The sequence below is a fragment of the Hyperoodon ampullatus genome (assembly GCF_949752795.1).
Source record: "Hyperoodon ampullatus genome assembly, chromosome: 4".
NCBI classification, from domain to species: domain Eukaryota; kingdom Metazoa; phylum Chordata; class Mammalia; order Artiodactyla; family Ziphiidae; genus Hyperoodon; species Hyperoodon ampullatus.
In genome coordinates, this window is record NC_136917.1 from 36,981,612 (window position 1) to 37,005,302 (window position 23,691).

The 23,691-nt window shown below is 51.0% G+C and overlaps 2 protein-coding genes across 2 annotated transcripts in view; both read left to right on the plus strand.

Moving 5' to 3' along the window:
- On the plus strand, positions 1-1,820 carry JUND (JunD proto-oncogene, AP-1 transcription factor subunit). Its single transcript, XM_079703498.1, has one exon. The coding sequence runs from the start codon at positions 110-112 to the stop codon at positions 1,145-1,147; it is 1,038 nt and encodes a 345-aa protein (XP_079559624.1). The 5' UTR covers positions 1-109; the 3' UTR covers positions 1,148-1,820.
- IQCN (IQ motif containing N) overlaps positions 1,331-23,691 on the plus strand; it is a gene marked incomplete at both ends in the record, with an annotated part of 27,080 nt that continues 4,719 nt past the window's right edge. The window contains 8 exon segments of the mRNA XM_079701510.1: positions 1,331-1,475; positions 1,934-2,029; positions 6,131-6,230; positions 17,490-17,551; positions 18,703-18,757; positions 18,759-19,653; positions 19,756-20,724; positions 21,777-21,935. Of these exon segments, the coding sequence (XP_079557636.1) occupies positions 1,331-1,475; positions 1,934-2,029; positions 6,131-6,230; positions 17,490-17,551; positions 18,703-18,757; positions 18,759-19,653; positions 19,756-20,724; positions 21,777-21,935 (2,481 nt within the window).

The window sequence follows — 23,691 nt, forward strand, 5'->3', positions numbered from 1 at the left end:
GCGCAGCGGCCGCGGCGGGAGCAGGGCCGAGCGGACGGGGGGGCGCGGGCCCCCCGGGCGGCCGCGGCCACTCCTCCCCCCCGGGCCGGCGCGGCGGGGGAGGCGGAGGATGGAAACACCCTTCTACGGCGATGAGGCGCTGAGCGGCCTGGGCGGCGGCGGCAGTGGTAGTGACGGCAGCTTCGCGTCCCCGGGTCGTCTGTTTCCCGGGGCGCCCCCGACGGCGGCGGCCGGCAGCATGATGAAGAAGGACGCGCTGACGCTGAGCTTGAGCGAGCAGGTGGCGGCAGCGCTCAAGCCCGCGGCCGCGCCACCCCCGGCCCCCCTGCGCACCGACGGCGCCCCTGGCGCGGCGCCCCAAGACGGTCTGCTTGCCTCGCCCGACCTCGGGCTGCTCAAGCTCGCTTCGCCTGAGCTCGAGCGCCTTATCATCCAGTCCAACGGGCTGGTCACCACCACGCCGACAAGCACGCAGTTCCTCTACCCCAAGGTGGCGGCCAGCGAGGAGCAGGAGTTCGCCGAGGGCTTCGTCAAGGCCCTAGAGGACTTACACAAGCAAAACCAGCTGGGCGCGGGCGCGGCCTCCGCTGCCGCCGCCGCCGGGGGACCCTCTGGCATGGCTGCGGGCGCCGCGCCTCCCAGCGAGCTGGCCCCGGCAGCGGCCACGCCCGAGGCGCCCGTCTACGCGAACCTGAGCAGCTACGCGGGCGGTACCGGGGGTGCGGGGGGTGCTGCGACGGTCGCCTTCGCCGCGGAGCCCGTGCCCTTCCCGCCGCCGCCACCCCCAGGCGCGCTGGGGCCTCCGCGCCTGGCCGCGCTCAAAGATGAGCCGCAGACGGTGCCCGACGTGCCGAGCTTCGGCGAGAGCCCGCCGCTGTCGCCCATCGACATGGACACGCAGGAGCGCATTAAGGCGGAGCGCAAGCGGCTGCGCAACCGCATCGCTGCCTCCAAGTGCCGCAAGCGCAAGCTGGAGCGCATCTCGCGCCTCGAGGAGAAAGTGAAGACACTCAAGAGTCAGAACACGGAGCTGGCGTCCACGGCGAGCCTGCTGCGCGAGCAGGTGGCGCAGCTCAAGCAGAAGGTCCTCAGCCACGTCAACAGCGGCTGCCAGCTGCTGCCCCAGCACCAGGTGCCCGCGTACTGAGCTCGCTCGCGGGGCGCATGCGCGGCCTCCTCCCAGAGAGGCGGGCTCGCGTGGTTGGGGGGGCGTGGGCGCCCCGGACTCGCAGAGGGCGCGGCCCCGGGATCCCCCCTTGAGGGTGCCAGGAGTCGGAGAGGGCGCCTGAGACTCGACAAGCTGGACCCCCTGCTGCCGGGGGGCGAGCGCATGACCCCCACCTTCCCCGCCCTCGCGCTGCCTCTGTCCCGGGCGCGCGGCCACCCAGTGTTGCACAAACCCGCGCGTCCTGGCCGCCCCTTTGTACACACCGCCGCCGAAGGAGGCTCCGAGGGGGCGCAGCCTCAAGCCCTGCGTTTTGTCTTCTTTTACTTTTTTTTTTTTTTTTGACTTTGGAAGAGAGAAGAACAGAGTGTTCGATTCTGCCCTATTTATGTTTCTACTCGGGAACAAACGTTGGTTGTGTGTGTGTGTGTTTTCTTGTGTGGGTTTTTTAAAGAAATGGGAAGAAGAAAAAAAAAACTCCCTCCTTCCCTTTCCTCGCTCTCGCTTCCCTTCCCCTTCCATCCCTCCGACGCCCCCTCCTCCCGCCCTTTTTCTTCTGTTTGTTTTTTTGTTTCGTTTTGCTACGAGTCCACATTCCTGTTTGTAATCCTTGGTTCGCCCGGTGTTCTGTTTTCAGTAAAGTCTCCTTACGCCAGCTCGGCTCTTCGCCTCCTTCTTCTCCTGCCGGGGCCTGACGGGGTGGGCGGGGCCTGGCCCGATCCCCGTCCCCTCCTGCCTCCTTCGCCTCCTCCCTCCGCCCCTGCTCAGAGGAGGAGGGAGTCGGCGTCCGGGAAGAACCTGCACATCTGGCGCTCAGCGAGCGCCATCTAGGAGCGCCTGGGCGCGGGTCCGACTCCTGTCCGGGTTGGGCGGGGGACATTGGGGTTTCCAACCCGAGTTTGGAACTAGCCAGCCCGCCGGTGTCCCCTTTGTCTCCCCTTCGCGGAGGAGGGACTGCAGGAGGGAAGGGGGACAACTTCAGCCCGAGGCAGGGAGGAAAAGGCAGAAACTTTAACTTTCCGGGCTTCTGTTTGCCTGTCTGTAAAATAGAGCAATGGTAAACTTGTCCCACAAAGTTGTGAGGATTAAGACAGTTCGTTTACAGAGCAGTTCTTGGCTTACAGGTTGTGCTCAATGTAAGCTTGTATTATCGTTTGTCGGACGGGGAACGTGAGTCTCAGGAACAGAAGGAAGGTTGGCACAGGTAGGATCTGACCCAGTCAGTCTGCCTCCGGGACTGGAGGTGTGGTTAGCTTCTGTGGGACCACTGACTTGGAATCCAGGATTTTTCAAGTACTGCCTGAAACACCCCTCCCCCAACATCCTATTCTCCCATTTTGAAGAAACTAAGGTTCAGAGAGGTTGAGTGACAGGCTTCAGGTCACACAGCCTTTTTTTTTTTTTTTTTTTAATGGCACGCGGGCCTCTCACTGTTGTGGCCTCTCCCGTTGCGGAGCACAGGCTCCGGACGCACAGGCTCAGCGGCCAAGGCTCAGGGGCCCAGCCGCTCCGCGGCATGTGGGATCTTCCCGGACCGGGGCACAAACCCATGTCCCCTGCATCGGCAGGTGGACTCTCAACCACTGTGCCATCAGGGAAGCCCCACACAGCCTTTTTTAGGAGACCGAGCAGGGACATTTGCACCTTGGGTTTCTCACTTCCAGAGCCTTGACTGCCAGGTTACCCTCTTCCCCTGCCTGCTTTGGCTTTTGCTACTGTGGGGGCAAAAGACCCTGGACCTTGGGCTTCTGCCTCACTTGGGGCCCGAGGGACATGAGCATTGGTGGCCAAGGGCACAGGGCAAGAGGGCAAGTGAGCTTTGAACTCCAATTGTGTACCCAACCCTGATAGGGAAGGTGGGCAAATCATGCCTGATTTACAGATGAGGAAACTGAGATGCAGAGAGGTGCAGAGAAGAAACGCCTTGTGCCCACAGTCCCTCAGCCATCGAAAGAGTGGGGCTTCACCACATACAAGTTCCCTCTTCCTCCAGATCACCCTGTCTGCGCACCTTTCAAGGCTTCAAGAGCTGCTTTGGGGTTTGTTTTTTTTTAACTATGTGACCTCTCTGGTACCACCTTCAGGCAGATGTTTCAGGAGAGGGGTTTGAAGTGAAAAGAGGGCTGATGCTGAGGTTGGGGTGTCCACACAGAGACCAAGAACCATGCTTGGGGGTCAGAGCTTCACTCTTCAGGAGACTTGTGTCCCAACTTGGGTGCCAATTTGCCCAGTTTGCTGCTGTAACCTCAGCCAAGTTCCCTGCCCATGCTGGCCTTTACCTACTGTGCTGTGAAAAGGATGTGTTTCCCGTGTCCAGGTAATGTCTCAGGTCAGAAGTTGGAAGTGCTTGGGAGATGAACAGCAGTGAAATAGTATTCAGGTGAGGCGTACACTGTGCAGCCCCCAACCTATAGAGAAGGGGAGGCCCAGGGAGGTTACGAGATCTACCGGATACCCCCTCACAGCACTTCCGACACCAAATGAGTGGGGTTTTTTTCCCCCACACTAACCAGTTCTCCAACTGCAGACACCAACTAGGTATCCTACAATTCAATTCTGACGCTCTACCTGGAGTTAGCACAGACCACACAGGTGAAGAGTTCAAGACTGCCCCACTTGAGACGCTGATCACAGGTTGCCACCTGTGCTTTTTTTTTGTGGTACGCGGGCCCCTCACTGTTGTGGCCTCTCCTGTTGCGGAGCACAGGCTCCGGACGCACAGGCTCAGCGGCCATGGCTCACGGGCCCAGCTGCTCCGCGGCATGTGGGATCTTCCCGGACCGGGGCACGAACCCGTGTCCCCTGCATCGGCAGGCGGACTCTCAACCACTGCGCCACCAGGGAAGCCCCTGTGCTTCTTTTTATTAAAAAAAATAATTAATTTATTTTTGGCCCTGGGTGGCATGGGCATGCAGGGATTAGTTCCCCCACCAGGGATCGAACCCGTGACCCCTGCAGTGAAAGAGCTGAGTCTTAACCACTCCGCGGGAATTCCCGCCCCCCTGTACTTCTTAAAGACTGGCTATAAACCCGAGGGTTCCCACCAATAGGTTCAATAATTTGCTATAACAGCTCACAGAGCCCAGGAAAGCACTTGACTCACTCTTTCCAGTTTATTTTAAAGAATACAACTTAGGGATAACCAGATGGAAGAGGTGCATAGGGCAAGGTATGGGGGAAGGGCGAGGAACTTCCATGCCCTCTCTGGGCACCTCATCTTCCCAGCACCCCATGAGTTCACCAATGCTTGGGCAGGATTGATGAAATCACTGGCGTTTGGTGATTAACTCAATATCCAGCCTGTCTCCCCTCCCAGGAGGTCTGGGAGGTGCGGCAGAAAGTTACAACCCTCTAATCATGCCTTGGTCTTTTTGGAGACCAGCCCCCATCCTGAAGCTATCTAAGGGCCCTGGCCACCGTTTATTTCATTAGCATACAAAAGACACCACTTGGGAGTTTACAGAAGTTTTAGGAGCTGTGTGCTAGGAACCAGGGACAAAGATCCTGCTAAATGGCAGCACGGGGGCTCAAACCCAAGCCTTTTACCTGCCTAAAAGGAGCCTTGGGGCTAGGTGGAGGCCCTGTCTTTTCACTTGCATGTGACCTGAAGGGCTTTTTGGAAACCATAGATCTGGCCCTTACTTGCCTCTTTTCTGGAAAAAAGGCCTTGACTGCACCTGGCCCTGGGCAGGTCAGTTTCTCTTTCCAGGCAGCTCCCCACCCGAACTATTTCCCTTCCTTCTGGCCTCGGGACCTTTGCACAGCTGCAAGCCTGATACCCCTCTTCCCTCAGCCACCCAGCTGAGCTTCACCTCTCAAGCTCTGCTGCAGATGCCCTTGTTGGGCTCCATCAGTGCTCTGTGCTTCCACTATTATTGCCCTGATCACCCTGGATTTGTGTTTGGCTCACTCAGGTCATGGATGGGAACTGTCCTGGTCACTGCTGAAACAAAGGACATAAGTCTTGTCCCATATCCCTAGTTTTGCCCAAAGCCACACCCACAGTGTGGAGAAGACAGGGGATCTTTGCAGAGGATGGCTGGGCGTCCCTGTTGGCCTCTTGTTCTGATGCCCCCCAGTGGCTCCCCAGGGAGGCCAGGCAGAGGCCTCTGGGCCAGGCTGTGTGGCTTTGGCAGGACACTGCTGAGCTGAGGCCAAAGTGTGTGTCAGCCGTGGCCCAGCCAGCAGTGATTCACACCAGGCCTTGGCCCAGCCCCAGGAGGTGACCAGGGATGGTGGCCTCACTTCCCCTTCCAGGACTGTGGCTCAGGGTCAGTGCCCACTTTTGCCAGGCAGTGGGAAGATCCCAAGGGGCCCTGGGCCTGGCACTACCCTAAGGAGCTCCCATCCTCAAAACCAGACACTCTAGACCCTTTAGCATATAAGTCAGAGCACAAGAGCCATGGCTTACCCCTCACCTTCTCAACAAAACCCAAACTCCTATAGTCCTCTCCGAAGCCTTACGTATACAGTCACCCTCCCTGCCCTCTTGTCCCTCCCTCCAATGACTTTAGCCTCCTCCATATTCCCTAAACATGCCCAGCTGTTCCCACCGTAGGGCCTTTGCATATGCTCTGCTGTCCACCTGGGATGCCCTTCCCACAGCACACCCCCAGCCAACTCTTTTTCTCTCTCTATGGGGCTCAGCCTATCCCACCCCCACTTTGGTTCCCTCGTAACAGTTTCACACCCCTAGATTATTTGAGTTGTTTGTGTCCCCAGGTCCAGGTCAGGTCCCAGCACAAAGTAAGTGCTCAGCAAAGACCCAAGGGATGAGACTGAGGCCACCTCCAGACACATGGAGGGGGAGATTTTGGGGTCCCGTCTGTGCTCAGAGCCCTAAGTTTCTACTCAGGATGGGCAGACAAGATGTAGCAATCACCATGCCCTCAACCCTGACCATGACCTGGGTCCTGCCCCCTCCCCCACCCCACTGAGTCAGCCTTTAATACCCCTTCCCCACAGGAGATGGGATTGGCCGGAACCTGGCTGTGAGTCACAAAGCCACTGTGGCACCAGCGCCCCAAGGCGCTGGTAGGGCTGGTGGGTTCAGCTTCAAGGGCAGGTGAGTGAGGCTGGTGGCACGTTTGGTGGGGGGCAGTACGTAGAGACCTGGTCATTCTCCCCTGGCCCCCAGTGCCTTCAGAGTCCTCCTGGGCCCTCCAGACTGCTTTGAGGGGTGGAACAGCTCCACAGCCTCTCATAGCAGGGGTGCTAGGGGCCCCCAGAGGCCTGATGGTGGGTTTGTCTGCCTTGGGGGCCCAGCCTGGAGAGCCTATCATGTCTTCTTGGGAAGCTGGGAAAGTGGTCTTAGCTCATGTGACACATGTGGAAGGCTCAGAGGGGTTTACTCAAAATTGCCTAGCTGGCCACTGAGCTTATGTGTCCGTGGCTCCTATTCCTTCTTTTCATTTCCTGCCATCCTGTTTCTCTCCCTCTGTCCTTCCTTTGTCTCCTTATTCTGATTGAGCTTATCGAAAGGGCTGAGCCATGTGGTTGAGAAAACCTCAGAACCTGGGATGGACCAATTTGGATCCTGAAGCGGCTGTCACCAAGTTCTGAATCCTGGGCCACATTCATCCATCCATCCATCAATCCATCCATTTATTTATCCTTCCTTTCATCCTTCCATTTATCCATAAATATCTCTTGAGCACGTACTATGTGTACTGTTCTAGACACTGGGACAAGGGCAAACAAAGGGTCCTCTCTGGTGGGAAGCTCACAGTCTAATGGGGGAGGCAAATAGGAAACGATATAAAGAAGTAAGACACAGTATGTTGGTACTTCCCTGGTGGTCCAGTGTTTAAGACTCCGCGCTCCCAATGCAGGGGGCCTGGGTTCGATCCCTGGTTAGGGAGCTAGGTCCTGCATGCCGCAAGTTAAGAGCCCGCGTGCTCCAACTAAGACCCGGCACAGCCAAATAACTACATAGATTTTTTTAAAAAAGAAAAAAAGACACACTGTGTTGCCTCAGGTTCCTCCTCCGACATGGGGACAGTGACTGTGCCCACCTCCAGGGAGCCAGCTTCAGGCCAGTTTGCTGTTACGATTCAGTTCACATTGATGCCCATTGTGCCTGGGGCCTGGCCCATCTTGGGGCCAGATATTCTTGAAAACAAATCGACTGTGATCATCTCTGTCTTGAGATGTTTAGTCCATTATCATATCAATGATTAATATGATTGAATTTAAATCTACCATTTTTACTACTTTTCTTTCTGTGGTCTCTGAATTTTATTCCTCTGTTCCCCCTCTTCTGCCTTCTTTTGGATTATTTGAATCTTTTTCAGAATTCTATTTTAAATTAACTACTGCCTTTTTTTTTTTTTCTTTTTTAGGGGCTGCTCAAGGAACTGTAATCCTTAACATATATCCTTAAGTCACAATTGACTTAGACTTACTATTGTTCTACTTCACCTAAAATGTAAAAATCTTCCAACTGTATAGGTCCTTTTACCCTCACCATTGTCCTTTATTCTCTTTGTCATATGAATGACATCTACCTAGATTATAAATGCCACAAGACAATGTTTTAAGTTTTGCTTATACAGTTATATGTGTTCTTTAAAAGAGGAAAATAATAGTCTTTCCTATTTATGCAGGTATTTATCATCTCTTATGTGTTCTTCATTTCTCCCCAAAGATCTGTTTCCCTCAAGTGTAAATCTCCTTCAGCTTGAAGAACTTTCTTAGTAGCATTTATTGTAATGCGGATGTGCAGGTGACAAATTCTTTTAGTTTTCTTTTACCTGAAAATGTCTTTTCTTTTTTTTTTCAAAAAAATTTTTTATTGAAGTATAGTTGATGTACAATATTAAATAAATTATAGGTATCCAGTATAGTGATTCACAATTTTTAAAAGTTATGCTGCATGTATAGTTATTATAAAATATTGGCTATGTTCCCTGTGCTATATAATACATCCTTGTAGATTATTTTATACATAATACTTTGTACCTCTTAATCCCCTACCCCTAGATTCTTAGGAAGCTAAAGGGACACACCTGAGAAGGTATGGTGGCATCAGACCCTCTAACTGATTAATAACAAGACACATCAACAAGCACTTACTCAACAAGCAATCTGTGTTGGTTGATTATGTGCCAGGCTGGTAATAGAGCTGGGGACACAGCAGTACAGCCCTTGCTCTCCAGTTAGCATGGTAATCTTGGAGGTAATCACCCATGACTGCCGTCCGGGCACAAATCATCTCTCAGGGCATAGGAGCTACACAAGCCACAAGCCACATAAACCAGGTTCTTTGCACATTTTGGACCAAGCAGAGATGACCAGTCACGTGTCATCTTGCTTTTCGTTCTTTCTCCCTTTCTTTCTTTCTTTCCTTCTTTCTTTCTTTCTTTCTTTCTTTCTTTCTTTCTTTCTTTCTTTCTTTCTTTCTTTCTTTCTTTCTTTCTTTCTCTTTCTCTCTCTTTCTCTCTCCCTTTCTTTTTTATCAAAGTATAGTTGATTTATAATGTGTTAATTTCAGCAAAGTGATTCAGATATATATATATATATTTTTTTTTTTCAGTTTCTTTCCCATTAGAGTTTATTACAAGATATTGATCATCTTGCTTCTTTTACTTCCTCTCTGAGGCAGAATTGATTCTCATTCTTTGCATACTACTTACAGAACCACTTTTGTTTCTGAGGAGTTTAAAACCTTTTTATGCAGCTTGAAATCTCTGAGTATCTCTGTTGGCGGCTATTACTTCATAGAGTCTACAGAGAGAGGTGTGCATGAGATTTCTTTGAGTGCCTAGCCCACCAACCCCACATTGAGGGGGGGAATTCCACAAAGCCTATCCATTTTGAAAAATTTCAGTGATGCTTTATGTCATACAGTCATCTCTATTCTGACTTGCAGGACTTCCCAGGGGTAAATTGACCAAAAATGGGCAGCAATTCAAGATGCAATTCAAGGATTTCCCTGGTGGTGCAGTGGTTAAGAATCCGCTTGCCTCTGCAGGGGACACGGTTTCAATCCCTGGTCCGGGAAGATCCCACATGCCACGGAGCAACTAAGCCCGTGTGCCACAACTACTGAGCCTGAGCTCTAGAGCCCGCGAGCCACGACTGCTGAGCCCGCGTGCCACAGCTACTGAAGCCTGTGTGCCTAGAGCCTGTGCTCAGCAACAAGAGAAGCCACCGCAATGAGAAGCCCGTGCACCGCAATGAAGAGTAGCCCCTGCTCGCCGCAACTAGAGAAAGCCCACACGCAGCAATGAAGACCCAGTGCAGCCAAAAAGAAAAAAAAAAAAAAGATGCAACTCAAGGAGGACCAGCTTCTGTTTTCTGTAAAATGTCTTTAACTTTACTCTCAAAGGACATTTTCTCTAGATATAGAATTATCAGTTGGCAGGTTTTTTTGTTCTTTCATCACTTAAGGTGCATGTCAGTTCTCAATTTATTACATCTTGCCTCCAAATGTACCTTTCAATATGTCCATTACTCTGTAATATACCAAGGAGTTCCTTTCATTGTCTCCTTTCAAGTCAGTGTAAATCTTTATCAGTAGAGGGTACTGGTGAAACATTGCAGGAAGTGTCAGTGGTAGAGGCATGAAGATTCCTGGTGAACCTGCCCCACTCATGGATCTAGAACGTCATCCTTTTGCGACTTAGCAGACATGACCTGGTGAAAATCTTTCTGTAGCCTTCTTGACCCAAAACCCAAAGTCCCCACGGTAGCCCACACACTCTGCAGGCCTTCTGCCCCCACCAGCAACTGGACTCCTGATGTGTGCTCATATCACCAGTTACTGATCATCTGTTCCTCCACGTGCACTTCAGGGGGTGGCCTTTTGCTTGCCTGGCAACTCCAGCTCTGCTTCGGTCTGGCCAAACCAGCAAATATCTCTGCCATCTGGTGGGTCAAACCACATCTTCTCCAAGGGGGTTTAACCTCTTCCAAATTTGCCCTTCCTTGGGGATACTCCCTCAACCCTAGGAAACCACATTAGAGTTTCCTTTTGGCTGCGCTGGGTCTTCGTTGCTGTGCGCAGGCTTTCTCTAGTTGCGGTGAGCAGGGGCTACTCTTCGTTGCGGTTCACGGGCTTCTCATTGCGGTGGCCTCTTGCTACGGAGCATGGGCTCTAGGCGCGCGGGCTTCAGTAGTTGTGGCACACTGGCTCAGTAGTTGTGGCTCACAGGCTCTAGGGTGCAGGCTCAGTAGTCGTGGCGCACAGGCTTAGTTGCTCCGCGGCATGTGGGATCTTCCCGGACCAGGGCTCGAACCTGTGTCCCCTGCATTGGCAGGCGGATTCTTAACCACTGCGCCACCAGGGAAGCCCATAGTTACTGTTCTATCATCATAAACAATTCTTTGTATTAAACTTCCCTCATTTAATCTGTGGTGTGGTTTCGATCTCCTGACTGGGCCCAGACTGCTGCAGTGTCTTCTGGATGAGAAGCTGGCTGAATCATGGCTCCACTGTATGTTATGTATTATTTTTCTCTGACTGATTTCAAGATTTGATCTTGGCTTTTCAGGATGTTGACTGTGTTGAGCCAGGTGTGTGTTTCTTTGTGCTTATCTTGCGTAGGGTTTTCTGAGCTTTTTAAACCTATAAATTTTTTTCCAACAGACTTTTGGCCGTTATTTCTTTACATATTTTTTATACCCTCCTCTTTTTTCTGGGACCCCAATTACATCTACGTTAGACCTTTTGATATTGTCCCACAGGTCCCTAATGCTTGCTCTACGGCCCATTCTTTATCCCCTCCATGTTCTTCAGATTGGATAATTTCTATCTATATTCAGACTCACTGACTCTTCTGTCATCTGCACTCTGCTGTTTAGCCCATCCAGAGAATTTTTGAATTCCAGACATTGTATATTTTCAGTTTTAGAATTTCCACCTGGTTATTTTCTAATATCTTTATTTTTCTATTTCTCTACTGAGATGTCCCACCTCTTCACTCATTATGAGTATATTTTCCTATTTAGCATAATTATAATAGCTGCTCTAAAATCCTTGACTGATAATTCCAACATTTGGGGCATCCTGGGGTCATACTCCATTGATAAATTTTTCTCAGGAGAATGAGTTACATTTTTTTGAGTTTATTCATATTTCTAGTCATTTTGGATTATACCTGGACATTGTGAATGTTAAGATGCAGAGACTGGATGCTGTCATAATCTTCCAAAAAGTATGGGTATTTTTATTTTAGCAGGCAATTAACTTGGACTCTTTATCACATTCACTGCAAACATTTCCCCCAGTCTTTTGTACTTTGGCCTTATTTATGGCATCACTGGCCATACAATTTTTTTTGGTCTTTATGATGTCAAACATGTTTATCTTTTTCAAGGCTTCTGGTTTTCCTGTTTAGTTTTATAAGAGCTCAGTGATTTACAGGTTATACGCACATACTAATAAATGTTCTTATAATTTTTCAATCCATCTGGAATTTTTTAGAATACAGTATGAGATAGAGGTCCAAACTTATGTTCTTCCAAATAGATTGCCTTGTACCACTTGTTTAAACACAGAATTTTCCCCTCCTGAATTGAAATACAATGCATCCTTGGTACATTGGTGTTAATTTCTGGTTTCACTCTTCTGTCACACTGGTCTCTTTGTCTAGTCCTGGATGGGAACCATACTGTGATTATGATGGCTTTTGAGTATGTCTGTAATCTGACAAGTCAAAGCCCTCTTTACTACTCTTCTTTTTTTAATATATAAATTTATTTATTTATTGTTGGCTGCGTTGGGTCATCGTTGCTGCGCGCGGGCTTTCTCTAGTTGTGGCGAGCGGGGGCTACTCTTCGCGCAGGCTTCTCATTGCGGTGGCTTCTCTTGTTGTAGAGCACGGCCTCTAGTGTGAGGGCTTCAGTAGTTGTGGCTCGCGGGCTCTAGAGCGCAGGCTCAGTAGTTGTGGTGCACGGGCTTAGTTGCTCTGTGGTATGTGGGATCTTCCCAGACCAGGGCTCAAACCCATGTCCCCTGCATTGGCAGGCAGATTCTTAACCACTGTGCCACCAGGGAAGTCTCGACTACTCTTCTTTTTCATGATCTTCTTGGCTACTCTCATTTACTCTTCCATCTGAACATTGAAATCATTCCATGTTCAAAAAACTCCCCATTGGGATTCTAACTGGGCATGAATTACACTCTATGAATTGTGATATTGTGTAATAATTTATAGGAATTCTTTCTTCCTAAGCACATGGTACATCTTTCAGATGGATTTTGTCTCTTTTCCTAGCCTTCATATAACTCCTCTGGCTTTTGTGTAATATTTGTTCCTATGAATTGTGTGTGTGTATATATATATATATATATATATATATATATATATATTTTTTTTTTTTGGTCGTACCACCCAGCATTTGGGATCTTAGTTCCCTGACCAGGGATTGAACCTGGGCCCTCAGCAGTGAGAGCATGGAGTCCGAACTACTGGACCGCCAGGGAATTCCCTGGACATCACTATGAATGAATGGTATTTTTTTCTCATTTCCATTTCCAGCTGGTTTTACCTCAAATACAGAAGAGCTATGGGTTTTTGTATGCAGCCATGTGCCTTAGGAAATTAGAAAATTAGAATCTCTTGGGTCTTCTGGGTTGACCATTCCTGCTGAGCTCTTCTTTTCAAACATTTACACTGATTATTCAAGTCCTTGTCATCTTGTTTTTGCTGTAACCACCAAAAATAATGATACCCGCAGCAAGGCTGGGCAACATCTTTCTCCTTTCTTTAACAAAAATGACTTCAGTATTTCACCATTTAAAATGACATTTGCTGTGGTTTTGTAGTTAGGCTTACCATTTTTAGGTACTATCCTATCTATTTTTTAAAATGTTTATTAGAAATAGCTATTGGATTTGATAAAATGCTTTGGCCAAAATGCTTTGGCCCTTTTTGAAAAATCATATGGCTATCTTTTAGATTTCTAGATGTAATGAATTACCTTGGGAATATTTAGAAATTGAACTATTTTTACATCTTTGGAATAAATAGTTCTTGGGTATAGTATTATTCTTCTGATAAGTGGTCATGTTTTTAGCATCTTTGCATCTTACCTGTTGGTGAGAGCTAGATTGTGGTAACGTTTTCCTTTTTTCCTTCCTTTTTTTCTTTTTTAAAAAGGAAATTACAAGGGTTTTATTCTTACTTTTTCTATGAGTTTGTTTTTGAAGTCTCATTGTTTTCTTTTTTAAAAAACGTTTTTCCCCAGTTGTATTGAGATATAATTGACATACAGCACTGTATAAGTTTAAGGTGTATGTACAGCATGACTTGACTTAGGTATATCATAAAATGATGATTGCAATAAGTTTAGTGAACATTCATCATGTCGTATAGATACAAAATTTTAAAAAAAGAAAAAAATTGTTTCCTTGTGATGATAACTCAGATTTACTCTCTTAACAAACATATGGCATATATAACATACAGCAGGTTGAATTATTTTAATCATGTTGTACATTATATCCCTAGTACTTATTTATCTTATAACTGGAAGTGTGTACCTTTTGACTGCCTTCATGCAATTCCCCTGCCCCCATCCCTACCCCTTCTGGTGACCACAAATCTGATCTCTTTTTCTATGGGTTTGTTTGTCTGTTTTTGCAGTATAATTGACCTACATTAGTTGCTGGCATACAATGTAATGATCTGATATTTCTATACATTAGAAAAGGATCAGGGCTTCCCTGGTGGCGCAGTGGTTGAGAGTCTGCCTGCCAATGAAGAGGACACGGGTTCGTGCTCTGGTCCGGGAAGATCCCACATGCCGCGGAGCGGCTGGGCCCATGAGCCATGGCCACTGGGCCTGCGCGTCCGGAGCCTGTGCTTCGCATCGGGAGAGGCCAAAACAGTGAGAGGCCCGCGTACCGCAAAAAAAAAAAAAAAAAAAAAAAAATTCTATCTGTTATTTCTATGTTGGATTGAAGCAGGGGTCAGGTTCCCACATCACATCATTCTGCCACCTTGACTAAAAGGCCAAACTCCCTCATTTTTTCTATATCCTTTTTTGGGGCTGCATTGGGTCTTCGGTGCTGCACGCAGGCTTTCTCTAGTTGCCGTGAGCAGGGGCTACTCTTCATTGCGGTGCACGGGCTTCTCGTTGAGGCGGCTTCTCTTGTTGCAGAGCATTGTCTCTAGGCACACGGGCTTCAGTAGTTGTGGCAAATGGGCTTAGTTGCTCCGCGGTATGTGGGATCTTCCTGGACCAGGGATTGAACCCATGTCCCCTGCATTAGCAGGCGAATTCTTAACCACTGCGCCACCAGGGAAGTCCTGGGCTATTTTTTATTTTTTATGATTATTTTTTAAATTAATTAATTAATTTAGGCTGCGTTGGGTCTTCGTTGCCGTGCATGGGCTTTCTCTAGTTGTGGTGAGCGGGGGCTACTCTTTGTTGCAGTGTGCGGGCTTCTTGTTGTGGTGCCTTCTCTTGTTGTGGAGCACGGGCTCTAGGTGCGTGGGCTTCAGTAGTTGTGACACGTGGGCTCAGTAATTGTGGCTCACGGGCTTAGTTGCTCTGCAGCACGTGGGATCTTCCTGGACCAGTGTTCGAACCCGTGTCCTCTTCATTGGCAGGCAGACTCTCAACCAGTGCGCCACCAGGGAAGTCCCCTGGACTATTTTTTAAGAAGTCAAGTCCTATGGTGCCTGTGGTTTGCAACTTGCATTTTTCATTTAAGATTATGCTCTGATTATTTGCTTACCTCATTACATATTCCTCAATATCACTTAAGAGTATTTTGGCCTCTATATGAAGGTGATGCAGAGAGAAAAGACCCCAGGTTAGCTTTTCACAATCCGAAGAAACCCACGTGACTGGTCTCCCAAGCCCCCTCATGTCCCCTCCCAGTCACCCCACCACAAGGGCAATCTTACTGTCTAGACTTTTTTTTTTTTTGCGGTACACAGGCCTCTCACTGTTGTGGCCTCTCCCGTTGCGGAGCACAGGCTCCGGACGCGCAGGCTCAGCGGCCATGGCTCATGGGCCCAGCCGCTCCGTGGCATGTGGGATCTTCCCGGACCGGGGCACGAACCCGTGTCCCCTGCATCGGCAGGCGGACTCCCAACCACTGCGCCACCAGGGAAGCCCCTGGGGGCCACTCTTCATCGCGGTGCACAGGCCTCTCACTGTCGCGGCCTCTCTTGTTGTGGAGCACAGGCTCCAGATGCACAGGCTCAGTAGTTGTGGCTCATGGGCCTAGTTGCTCCGCGGCATGTGGGATCTTCCCAGACCAGAGCTCGAACCTGTGTTCCCTGCATTGGCAGGCAGATTCTCAACCACTGCACCACCAGGGAAGCCCCTGTCTAGACTTTTAATAGCAGACCTTAATCTCTTCTGTTCCCTTTTAAATGTCCTATAATTGGAATAACCAATCTGTCCTCTTTTATGTTCAGCTTCTTTCACTCAAAACAATGTATGTGAGATTTCTCTATAGTGTTGACCTCATTCTCATTGATGTGTTGAACGGGTATAAATAAGTCAGTATTTCTATTTCTATTCATTCATATCAATATATTGATGAATATACACTTGATATTCATTATTCTGTTGATGGGCATTTGGATGGTTTCTGGTTTGGGGTGAGTATAAACACTTGGACCTCTTGAGTATATTTGTCAGGGTGGAATTCTTGAGTTCCCTTCAAGATATGGATCGTTTCTGCAAGTGGTTGTGACATATTCACCTTTTAAATTTTAGCCATTCTTGTGGGTCTGGACACCATTTCTAATGGCTGGATAGCATACCACTGTATGAATATTCAATTGATTAATTTTTTTTTTTTTTTTTTTGCTGTACGTGGGCCTCTCACTGTTGTGGCCTCTCCCGTTGCAGAGCACAGGCTCTGGACGCGCAGGCTCAGCGGCCATGGCTCACGGGCCCAGCCGCTCCGCGGCATGTGGGATCTTCCCGGACCGGGGCACGAACCCATGTCCCCTGCATCGGCAGGCGGACTCTCAACCACTGCGCCACCAGGGAAGCCCTCAATTGATTAATTTAAACCACCATTTGGGTTGTTTTCAGTTTTGACTCTTCTAAAAAATATAGTGATGAACATCCTTGAGTACTTTTCTTTATGCACTTGTAACTGCCCCCTAGCAATCACCTTTTTGGTTATTTCCAGTTTTGTTTTTAGGTACAAAATAACACTGGATATATGTAAAATAGATAACCAACAAGGACCTACAGTATAGCACAGGGAACTATACTGAATACCTTGTAATAACCTATAATGGAAGAGAATGTAAAAAAAGAACATATATGTATATATATTTATGTATGTATAACTGAATCACTTCTCTATACATCTGAACTAAGAGCATTGTAAATCAACTATATTTCAATAAAAATTTAAAAAAACCCCACTGGAATAGACTTACTTGCACATTCATCTTTTTTTTTTTAATCCAAAAACACGTGTGTGGAGGAGATTCACTGACAATTGTAGCAGAAGTGCCAATTCTTAAAAAAATTAATTAAGTTATTTATTTTTGGCTGCATTGGGTCTTAGTTACTGCACAAGGGCTTTCTCTAGCTGTGGCGAGCGGGGTCTACTCTTTGTTGCGGTGTGCAGGCTTCTCACTGTGATGGCTTCTCTTGTTGTGGAGCATGGGTTCTAGGCACACCGGCTTCAGTAGCTGTGGCATGCAGGCTCAGTAGTTGTGGCTCGCGGGCTCTAGATCGCAGACTCAGTAGTTGTGGCATACGGGCTTAGTTGCTCCGTGGTATGTGGGATCTTCCCGGACCAGGACTTGAACCAATGTCTCCTGCGTTGGCAGGCAGATTCTTAACCACTGCGCCACCAGGGAAGCCCAGAAGTGCCAATTTTTTTTTTTTTTTTTTTTTTTTTTTTTTTGCGGTATGCGGGCCTCTCATTGTTGTGGCCTCTCCCGTTGCGGAGAATAGGCTCTGGACGCGCAGGCTCAGCGGCCATGGCTCACGGGCCCAGCCGCTCCGCGGCATGTGGGATCTTCCCAGACCGAGGCACGAACCCGCGTCCCCTGCATTGGCAGGTGGACTCTCAACCACTGCGCCACCAGGGAAGCCCAAGAAGTGCCAATTTTTGATGGTGGCTTTATCCTACCTTTTGGCCTAACTGGTATTTCTCTAGTTTTACCTCTGAATGCGCGAGATTTGCAAAGAGAAAAAAAAAAAAGTTGTGTTTTTTTTTAAAAGAGAATTTAGGTTTTTTTCTTTTAACATCTCTTTTCGTTTTGGTCTTGGGGACAGAGCCAACCCAGGGCAGTGTTGCTGCACAATGCATGGGATGAAGTGCTGAAGGCTTCTTCCTCTAGCAAGCTGGCTTCTGAGATTGCACCTTCTCTTCCTGCTTTTCCTCCAGCCCTATGACCCTCCAAGGTATGAAGTTTGGCTGGTCCAGCCAGAAAGGGGTACTTCTGCAAAGTAAGTGTCTTATGCTCCAGGTTATACATCAGGGCTGCTTGACAGTGTCTGAACTCTCTCTGCATCAAAGTACTTCTGAAAGCCAGTCATCCCCTCATTCTTCCCTCTACCACCCTTCCATCTGTAATTGATCTATCCATCATCTATGTTATCCCCCATTCATTCACTGATCCATCCAGCCATTCATCAATCCACCTCCTATTCATTGATCTCTTTACCAATTCCTTCAGCTTTCTTCATTCACACACATTTATCTACTCAAATGTCATCCATCCATCTGCCCACTCACCTATCCTCCCTCCCTCCATCTATCCATATATCCCGCCACCCACCCACCCATCCACGCATCTATCCATCCACCCACCTACTCATCTATCCATCCATCCATTCCTCCATCCACCCACACATCCATCCATTTATCTGTTTACTCACTCATCCATCCGTTCATCCATCCATCCATGTGTCCATTTCCTTATTTACTTATCTGTTCATCAATTCATTCATCAACTTCATCTACTCATCCATTTGCAACCTTACCCTTCATCCATTCCTCCAACCCATCCAGCATTCATTCGTCCACTGATCTATCCATTCAGTATCTAGCCATGCGACCATCTATCCATCCAACTTTCAGTCCACTCACGCACTCATTTATTGGTCAAGCTAGCCACCCAGCCAATACCTGTTCAAAACCTGGAGCCAAGCCCTGTGACTGAGATAGGGCCATAGAAGTGACTCAGACTTGGTTCCCGCCCTCTAGGAATTCATAGTCGATGGAGAAAAGCAAATAATAACACCAGGCGCATGCACACACAAACAGGATATTTCCAAAATACTGTGATCAGTGCTGTACTCACAGTATGTTCCAGACACAGAAGAAGGTCAAAAAGCAGATAGGTGGTCAGACATTCAGGTGAGAACGTGCCCTGTGTGCTGATGTTGAAGTAGCCACAGGGTGATAGGGAGACACGGGTACCAAAGGCCACCTGGGCATGTGGCTGGGAGAGAGAGGGCCTGCAAAGGAGAAGAGGAAGATTGCAAGGTGCCAGGAGCAAGAAGATGTAGGTTCTGGGGTGAGTGCCCGCCCCAGCCAGGAGGCCTCGTGTGTATATTACACTGCTCCCTGACCACTTCCTTATAACCCCCCACAGGCAGAGCTGAGCCGCCTAGGAACCAAGACAATGCAGCAAGCAACACAGCTACAGGTGTCACCCAGTGGGCAAAGCTCCTATCAGCCCGTCCCCAACCTCCAAGACAAAGCAGGGATACTGCGTCCACAGCCCCGGCATGAGCCACCTGCATCCAAGGAGACCCTTCTGCAACAGCCAGACAAGGACAAGATTGTGGCTCATCATATCCCATGCCTCCGGGCTGTGGTGGAGAGACAGGCCTTCGAGAATGTCCTGGTGGACGAAATGGACATGATGCTGTTCCATGCAGCCACCCTCATCCAAGCCAACTGGAGGGGCTACCAGCTCCGGCAGAGGCTAATCTCTCAGATGATGGCGACCAAGGCCATCCAGGAGGCCTGGCGACGCTTCAACACCAGGTGCCTCCTCCAGTCTGGCAAGACGGTGGAGAAAAAAGCGAAGGTGGAGGAGGGGGACATCCCTTACCACCCGCCCCAGCAGGTGCGGTTCCAGCATCCGGAAGAGGACAAGTCCCTTCTGGCCCAGCCCACCATGGTGAGCAAGGAGACCCAGTTTCCCTCCTCCAACAGCCTGGCCACTTATACCCACCAGCTGGCCCTGCTGCAGTCCCAAGGCATGTCACAGCCGGGTACGTGCTCTGTCGGAGGCCCCAGCGTCGCCTTCCTTCCACACCAGACCGTTGCCATCAGACTTCCGTGTCCTGTGAGTTCAGAGACGAAGTGCCGCCCATGTCTGCTGACAAGAACTGTCAGAAATGCCTGCCTTGTCCACGTAGAGAGGGACACGATGAAGACCAAGCAAGTAACTGCCAGAGCCAACAAGGCAGGAGCCCCAGGGCCACCACCATCCAGAAGGTGTGCCCAGGCAGTTCAAGGAAAACTCAAGGTCAAGACCCAGGCCCACATGGAAGCAGAGGTCCTCGAAGGGCCACCACAGACAGGCCCAGCACTTGTGATAACCAAGACCATACCCCAGCCGGTGCCCACAATGACAACCACCAAGACCGCACTCCAGATGTACCCAGCAGCCACAATGACCAAGACCCCACCCCAGGTGTACCCTACATCCCCAGTGACCAAGACCCCAGCCCAGACGTGCCCACAAGCCACAGTGACCAAGACCCCACTCCAGCCATGCCTGGAGGCCATGGTGAACAAGATCCAATCCCAGCCCTGCCCAGTGCCCGTGATAACAATAACCAAAACCCCACCCCAGCTCTGCCCAGCGACGCCAGTGACCAAGACCTCAGTTCAAATGAGACCATCAGCCTCGATGACCAACACTTCACCCCAGACACGACCAGCAGCCATGATGGCCAAGATCCCACCCCAGTTATGCCTGTTGCCCTCGATGATCAAGTCTCCAACACAGACACGCCCTGCAGCCACAATGACCAAGGCCCCGCCCCAGATGTGTGCAGTGCCCGTGATGGCCAAGACCCCACCCCAGGTGCGCCCGGCAGCCACGATGACCAAGACCCCATCTCATCAGACACTCCAAGGCGTCTCGGTGGCCAAAGGTCCTCCTGCCCAGACACGCCTGGCGGCCATGGTAACCAAGACCCCAGCTCAGTTAGGCTTGGTAGCCACCATCCTCAGGACCCTGTTCCTGCCCCCTCCAGCAGCTAGAAATCTCAAATGTTCATCTTCAGCAGCGGCGGCAGCTGGAATTCCCGACACCTCATCCCACACATGTCTAAGTGGACCACAGGCCAAGGCTGTGGTGAACGCGAGGCAGGCAGCAGGGGTGACCAAGGTCTCACCCCACTCATACTTGACTGAGAGAAAAGTGAAATGCTTTGCCCCATCACATCTGGGGGCTGGGGATCCCAAGGCTACAGCCAGGCCTCCTTCGGAAGGTGAGAAAATCAAGGCCTTCTCCCAGAAACAGGTGAAAACGGAAACAGCATCTAACATCAGTGTGGCCATGGAAGTGCCAGTGGTTTCGTCCCGGTCAAAAGTGGCTGAAGACAGGAACAAGCAGACACACCTGAGGACGGATGTCGTGAAGGCCCTATCCCAGGTATGTGAGCCTATAGAAACAGCTGTGGCACATCTGGGTACATGTCTGCCTCAGGCACAACCGGCCCCGTGTTCAACCACAGGCTCGCTCCAGGCACATCTGCTGGCCGAGCCGACCAAGCCCCTGTCCCAGGCACATGTTTCTACCAAGCTGACCAAGGGCCCATCCCAAGGACATCCACCCCCTGGGCTGACCACAGCCCTAGCCCAATCACATCTGGGCATGTGTCTGTCCAAGGTGCAGTCCTAGGCACATCTGCCCACCAAGCTGACCCAGGCACAGTCCCAGGCACATCTGGCCACAGAAACAGCCAAGAGCCTCCATGCAGCCCGCCAGGCCGCTGAGCTCAGCAGCAAGACCCAGTCCCAACCAGTCCTAGTCGAGTTCAAGGCCTCCACCCAGCCCTGCCAGCACGTCGGCGCTCTGCCCCGAGCCAAGCCAGAGGACAGACTGACCCAGCTCCTGTCCCACAGCTACGTGCAAGGCAAGGCCACCCAGGGCCCACGCCAGGGGGTCTCTGAGAGCCAGAACACTCTGGTGCCTCTGCTGGCCTCTGCTGGACACACCACGTGCAATGTCGAATCCTGGGGGGACAGGGCCCAGCCGTCAACAACCAGCCCAGCCCCGCCCCGCCCTGCCAGGAGGAGCTGGCAGCCTCCCAGCTCGCTTCCCTATGTGCTGAGCTGGCTGCCCTGCTGGGCTCCCAGGAGAACCTTCGCGCCCTGCTGGCAAAAGCCCTCTCCCAGGGGGAAGTGAGGGCGGCCCTGGACCAGGCCCTGTCCAAAGAGGTCTTGGGAGCCACGATGGCCAAGGCCCTGCCCCAGGGCATCCTGGGCATGGCGCTGGTGAAGGCGCTGTCCTGGGGCAAGCTGGCCACCAGCCTGTTCTGCGCCCTGTCCCGGGGCGAGCTGCTGGCAGAGTTCACTAAGGCCATTCAGGGCAGACTGGTGGACGTGCTCAGCAAGGCCCTGACGGAGTGGGAGCGGGCCATCTTGAACCAGGCCCTGTGTCAGGGTGAGCTGGGCACAGTCCTCAGCCAGTCTTTTTCTCAGGTGGCCCTGAGGTCTGGAGTCATCCTCCCCAAGGCTGCTGCGAAAACAGCGGGAAGCGGAGTGACTGTGATGCTGACCCCAGTGGAGGTGGACTGCAAGGGGAGCCCGTCGGCTGCATGGGGGCCCACCCTGGGCCCCATGAGACTACAGCCCAGCAAGGTCAGTGTTCACTGGGGTGGGGCCTGGGAGGGTTTCATCACAGGCTGGCCCTCCAGGCTCTTGGAAGAGGTGGGGAATGGAACCATGCTCGGGGGGTCACCCTGCTCATCGGTGGTCTCTGTGGGCGCCTCCTTGACTGCTGGACTCCTTGACCCCATGACCATTCATCAGTATCCCCTGATTGCTGCCCCGGACCCCACTCTGTCACAGGAGATGGGACCCAGCAGAGACACCCTAAATTTGTACCTGACCCCCAAGGTCCGTGAGGCAAATGTGTGCCTGCACCCAAGGGCTAGTGAACTGGCATCAGATCTCAGTCCCATGGTGAGTGATGTGGACCCCAATTTGCCCAACTCGCCGCACCAGCAGCCGCCCCCCTGGCTATGGCAGCCACTCATTGCCAATGGCGTGGGCCCAAGCATGAGCTGGCTATCATTGGCCAGTGGCAGCATGACTCCAAGCGCCCACAATCCACACGAGGTCAGCAGGGTGGCCCCACATCCATGGGCGTCATCGGGGGAGGGCAGGGTGGTGGCACCGGGCAAGCTTCCCGGAACTACAGGTCGTGGGAGGGGCACCCACTCCCACTAGTGTGCCGCCGCCTATGCGGGGTTGGCTTGCGGGTGTCAACCCTCCGGGGTCAGCAGGGTACCTCCTGGTGTGTGTCGACCCTCAGTGGCCAGAGGTCCACAACAGCCATCTATGGTCCCTGAGGAGACCATGCAGAGAACTCAGTCCCCAAATCATAAACGAGCCTCTATGGGCACTAGGGAGATGACCAACAAGGTGACCCCAAGTCCACCACATGCCTCCATGGTGAACAAAGCACAACCACAGGCCCCCAAGGCCTGTGTCATAACCCCAGATCTCCGGCCCGGCTCCATGGCTCCTGGTCATTGCTGGGCACTCAAAACTCAGGTTGATCCCAGTTTGTTCCAAGCCTCCCCAGGCAATAGGCTGGTGCCCACCTTTCCCCGTACAGCCATCCCTGGGCAGGAGAAAAATCAAACACGGGGTACCATTTCCAGTGTTCACTGCCTACAGGAGCTGATGACTAGCCATGTACTTAATGAACTGGTGTCCACTTTGCCACAGGGTCCAGACAGTGACCTGGCCAGAAGCTTCTCCCAGGGCTCCACAGACTATGGCCCCAGTATGAGCAATTCCCAGAGCTCACTGCACAGCTGCAGTTCACTCAGCCTTTCCACCAAGTCTGTGGCCAGCATGACCGCTGGGCATAGGGACCTTCATCTAGATCCTCTCCTCTCTGGGGCGCATGTGGAGAGGTCCCAGGGACCTGGGAATATGGAAGAGACTGAGAGCAGGCCATAGGCACATGACTCCAAACCTCCACGACCAGTCTTCTGCAGCCTCAGAACTAATCCCCATTCTGCATCACAGTTCAGTGGCCAGTCGCATGACCTTGAGTGTCCACTGGGGCTCAGATGATGAGGGAGATATGTCCTCAGACCAAAGCTCCATGAATCTGAAGGAGAGCTTGTCCCAGAAACCCTATAGGACTGGGTTGACCAGAAGTCTGTCTTTGAGTAATGTGGTCCCTACGGTCTATTGGTGGCCATCTGTGGCCAGTAGGTTGACCCCGTGCCTATCCCAGCCTGTAGTAGCCAGTAAGGTCGCCCCAAACCCAGACCAGCTCTCTATGGCCAGTAGAGTGATCACCAGCCTATCTGTGGCCAGTAAGATGACTCCCACCCTAAGCTTGTCATCTAAGGCCAGTAAGATAACCCCCAGCCTA

Bases quoted from the DNA above. Each gene is read 5' to 3' on its own strand.
- JUND (XM_079703498.1), top strand. From the start codon at position 110: ATGGAAACACCCTTCTACGGCGATGAGGCGCTGAGCGGCCTGGGCGGC.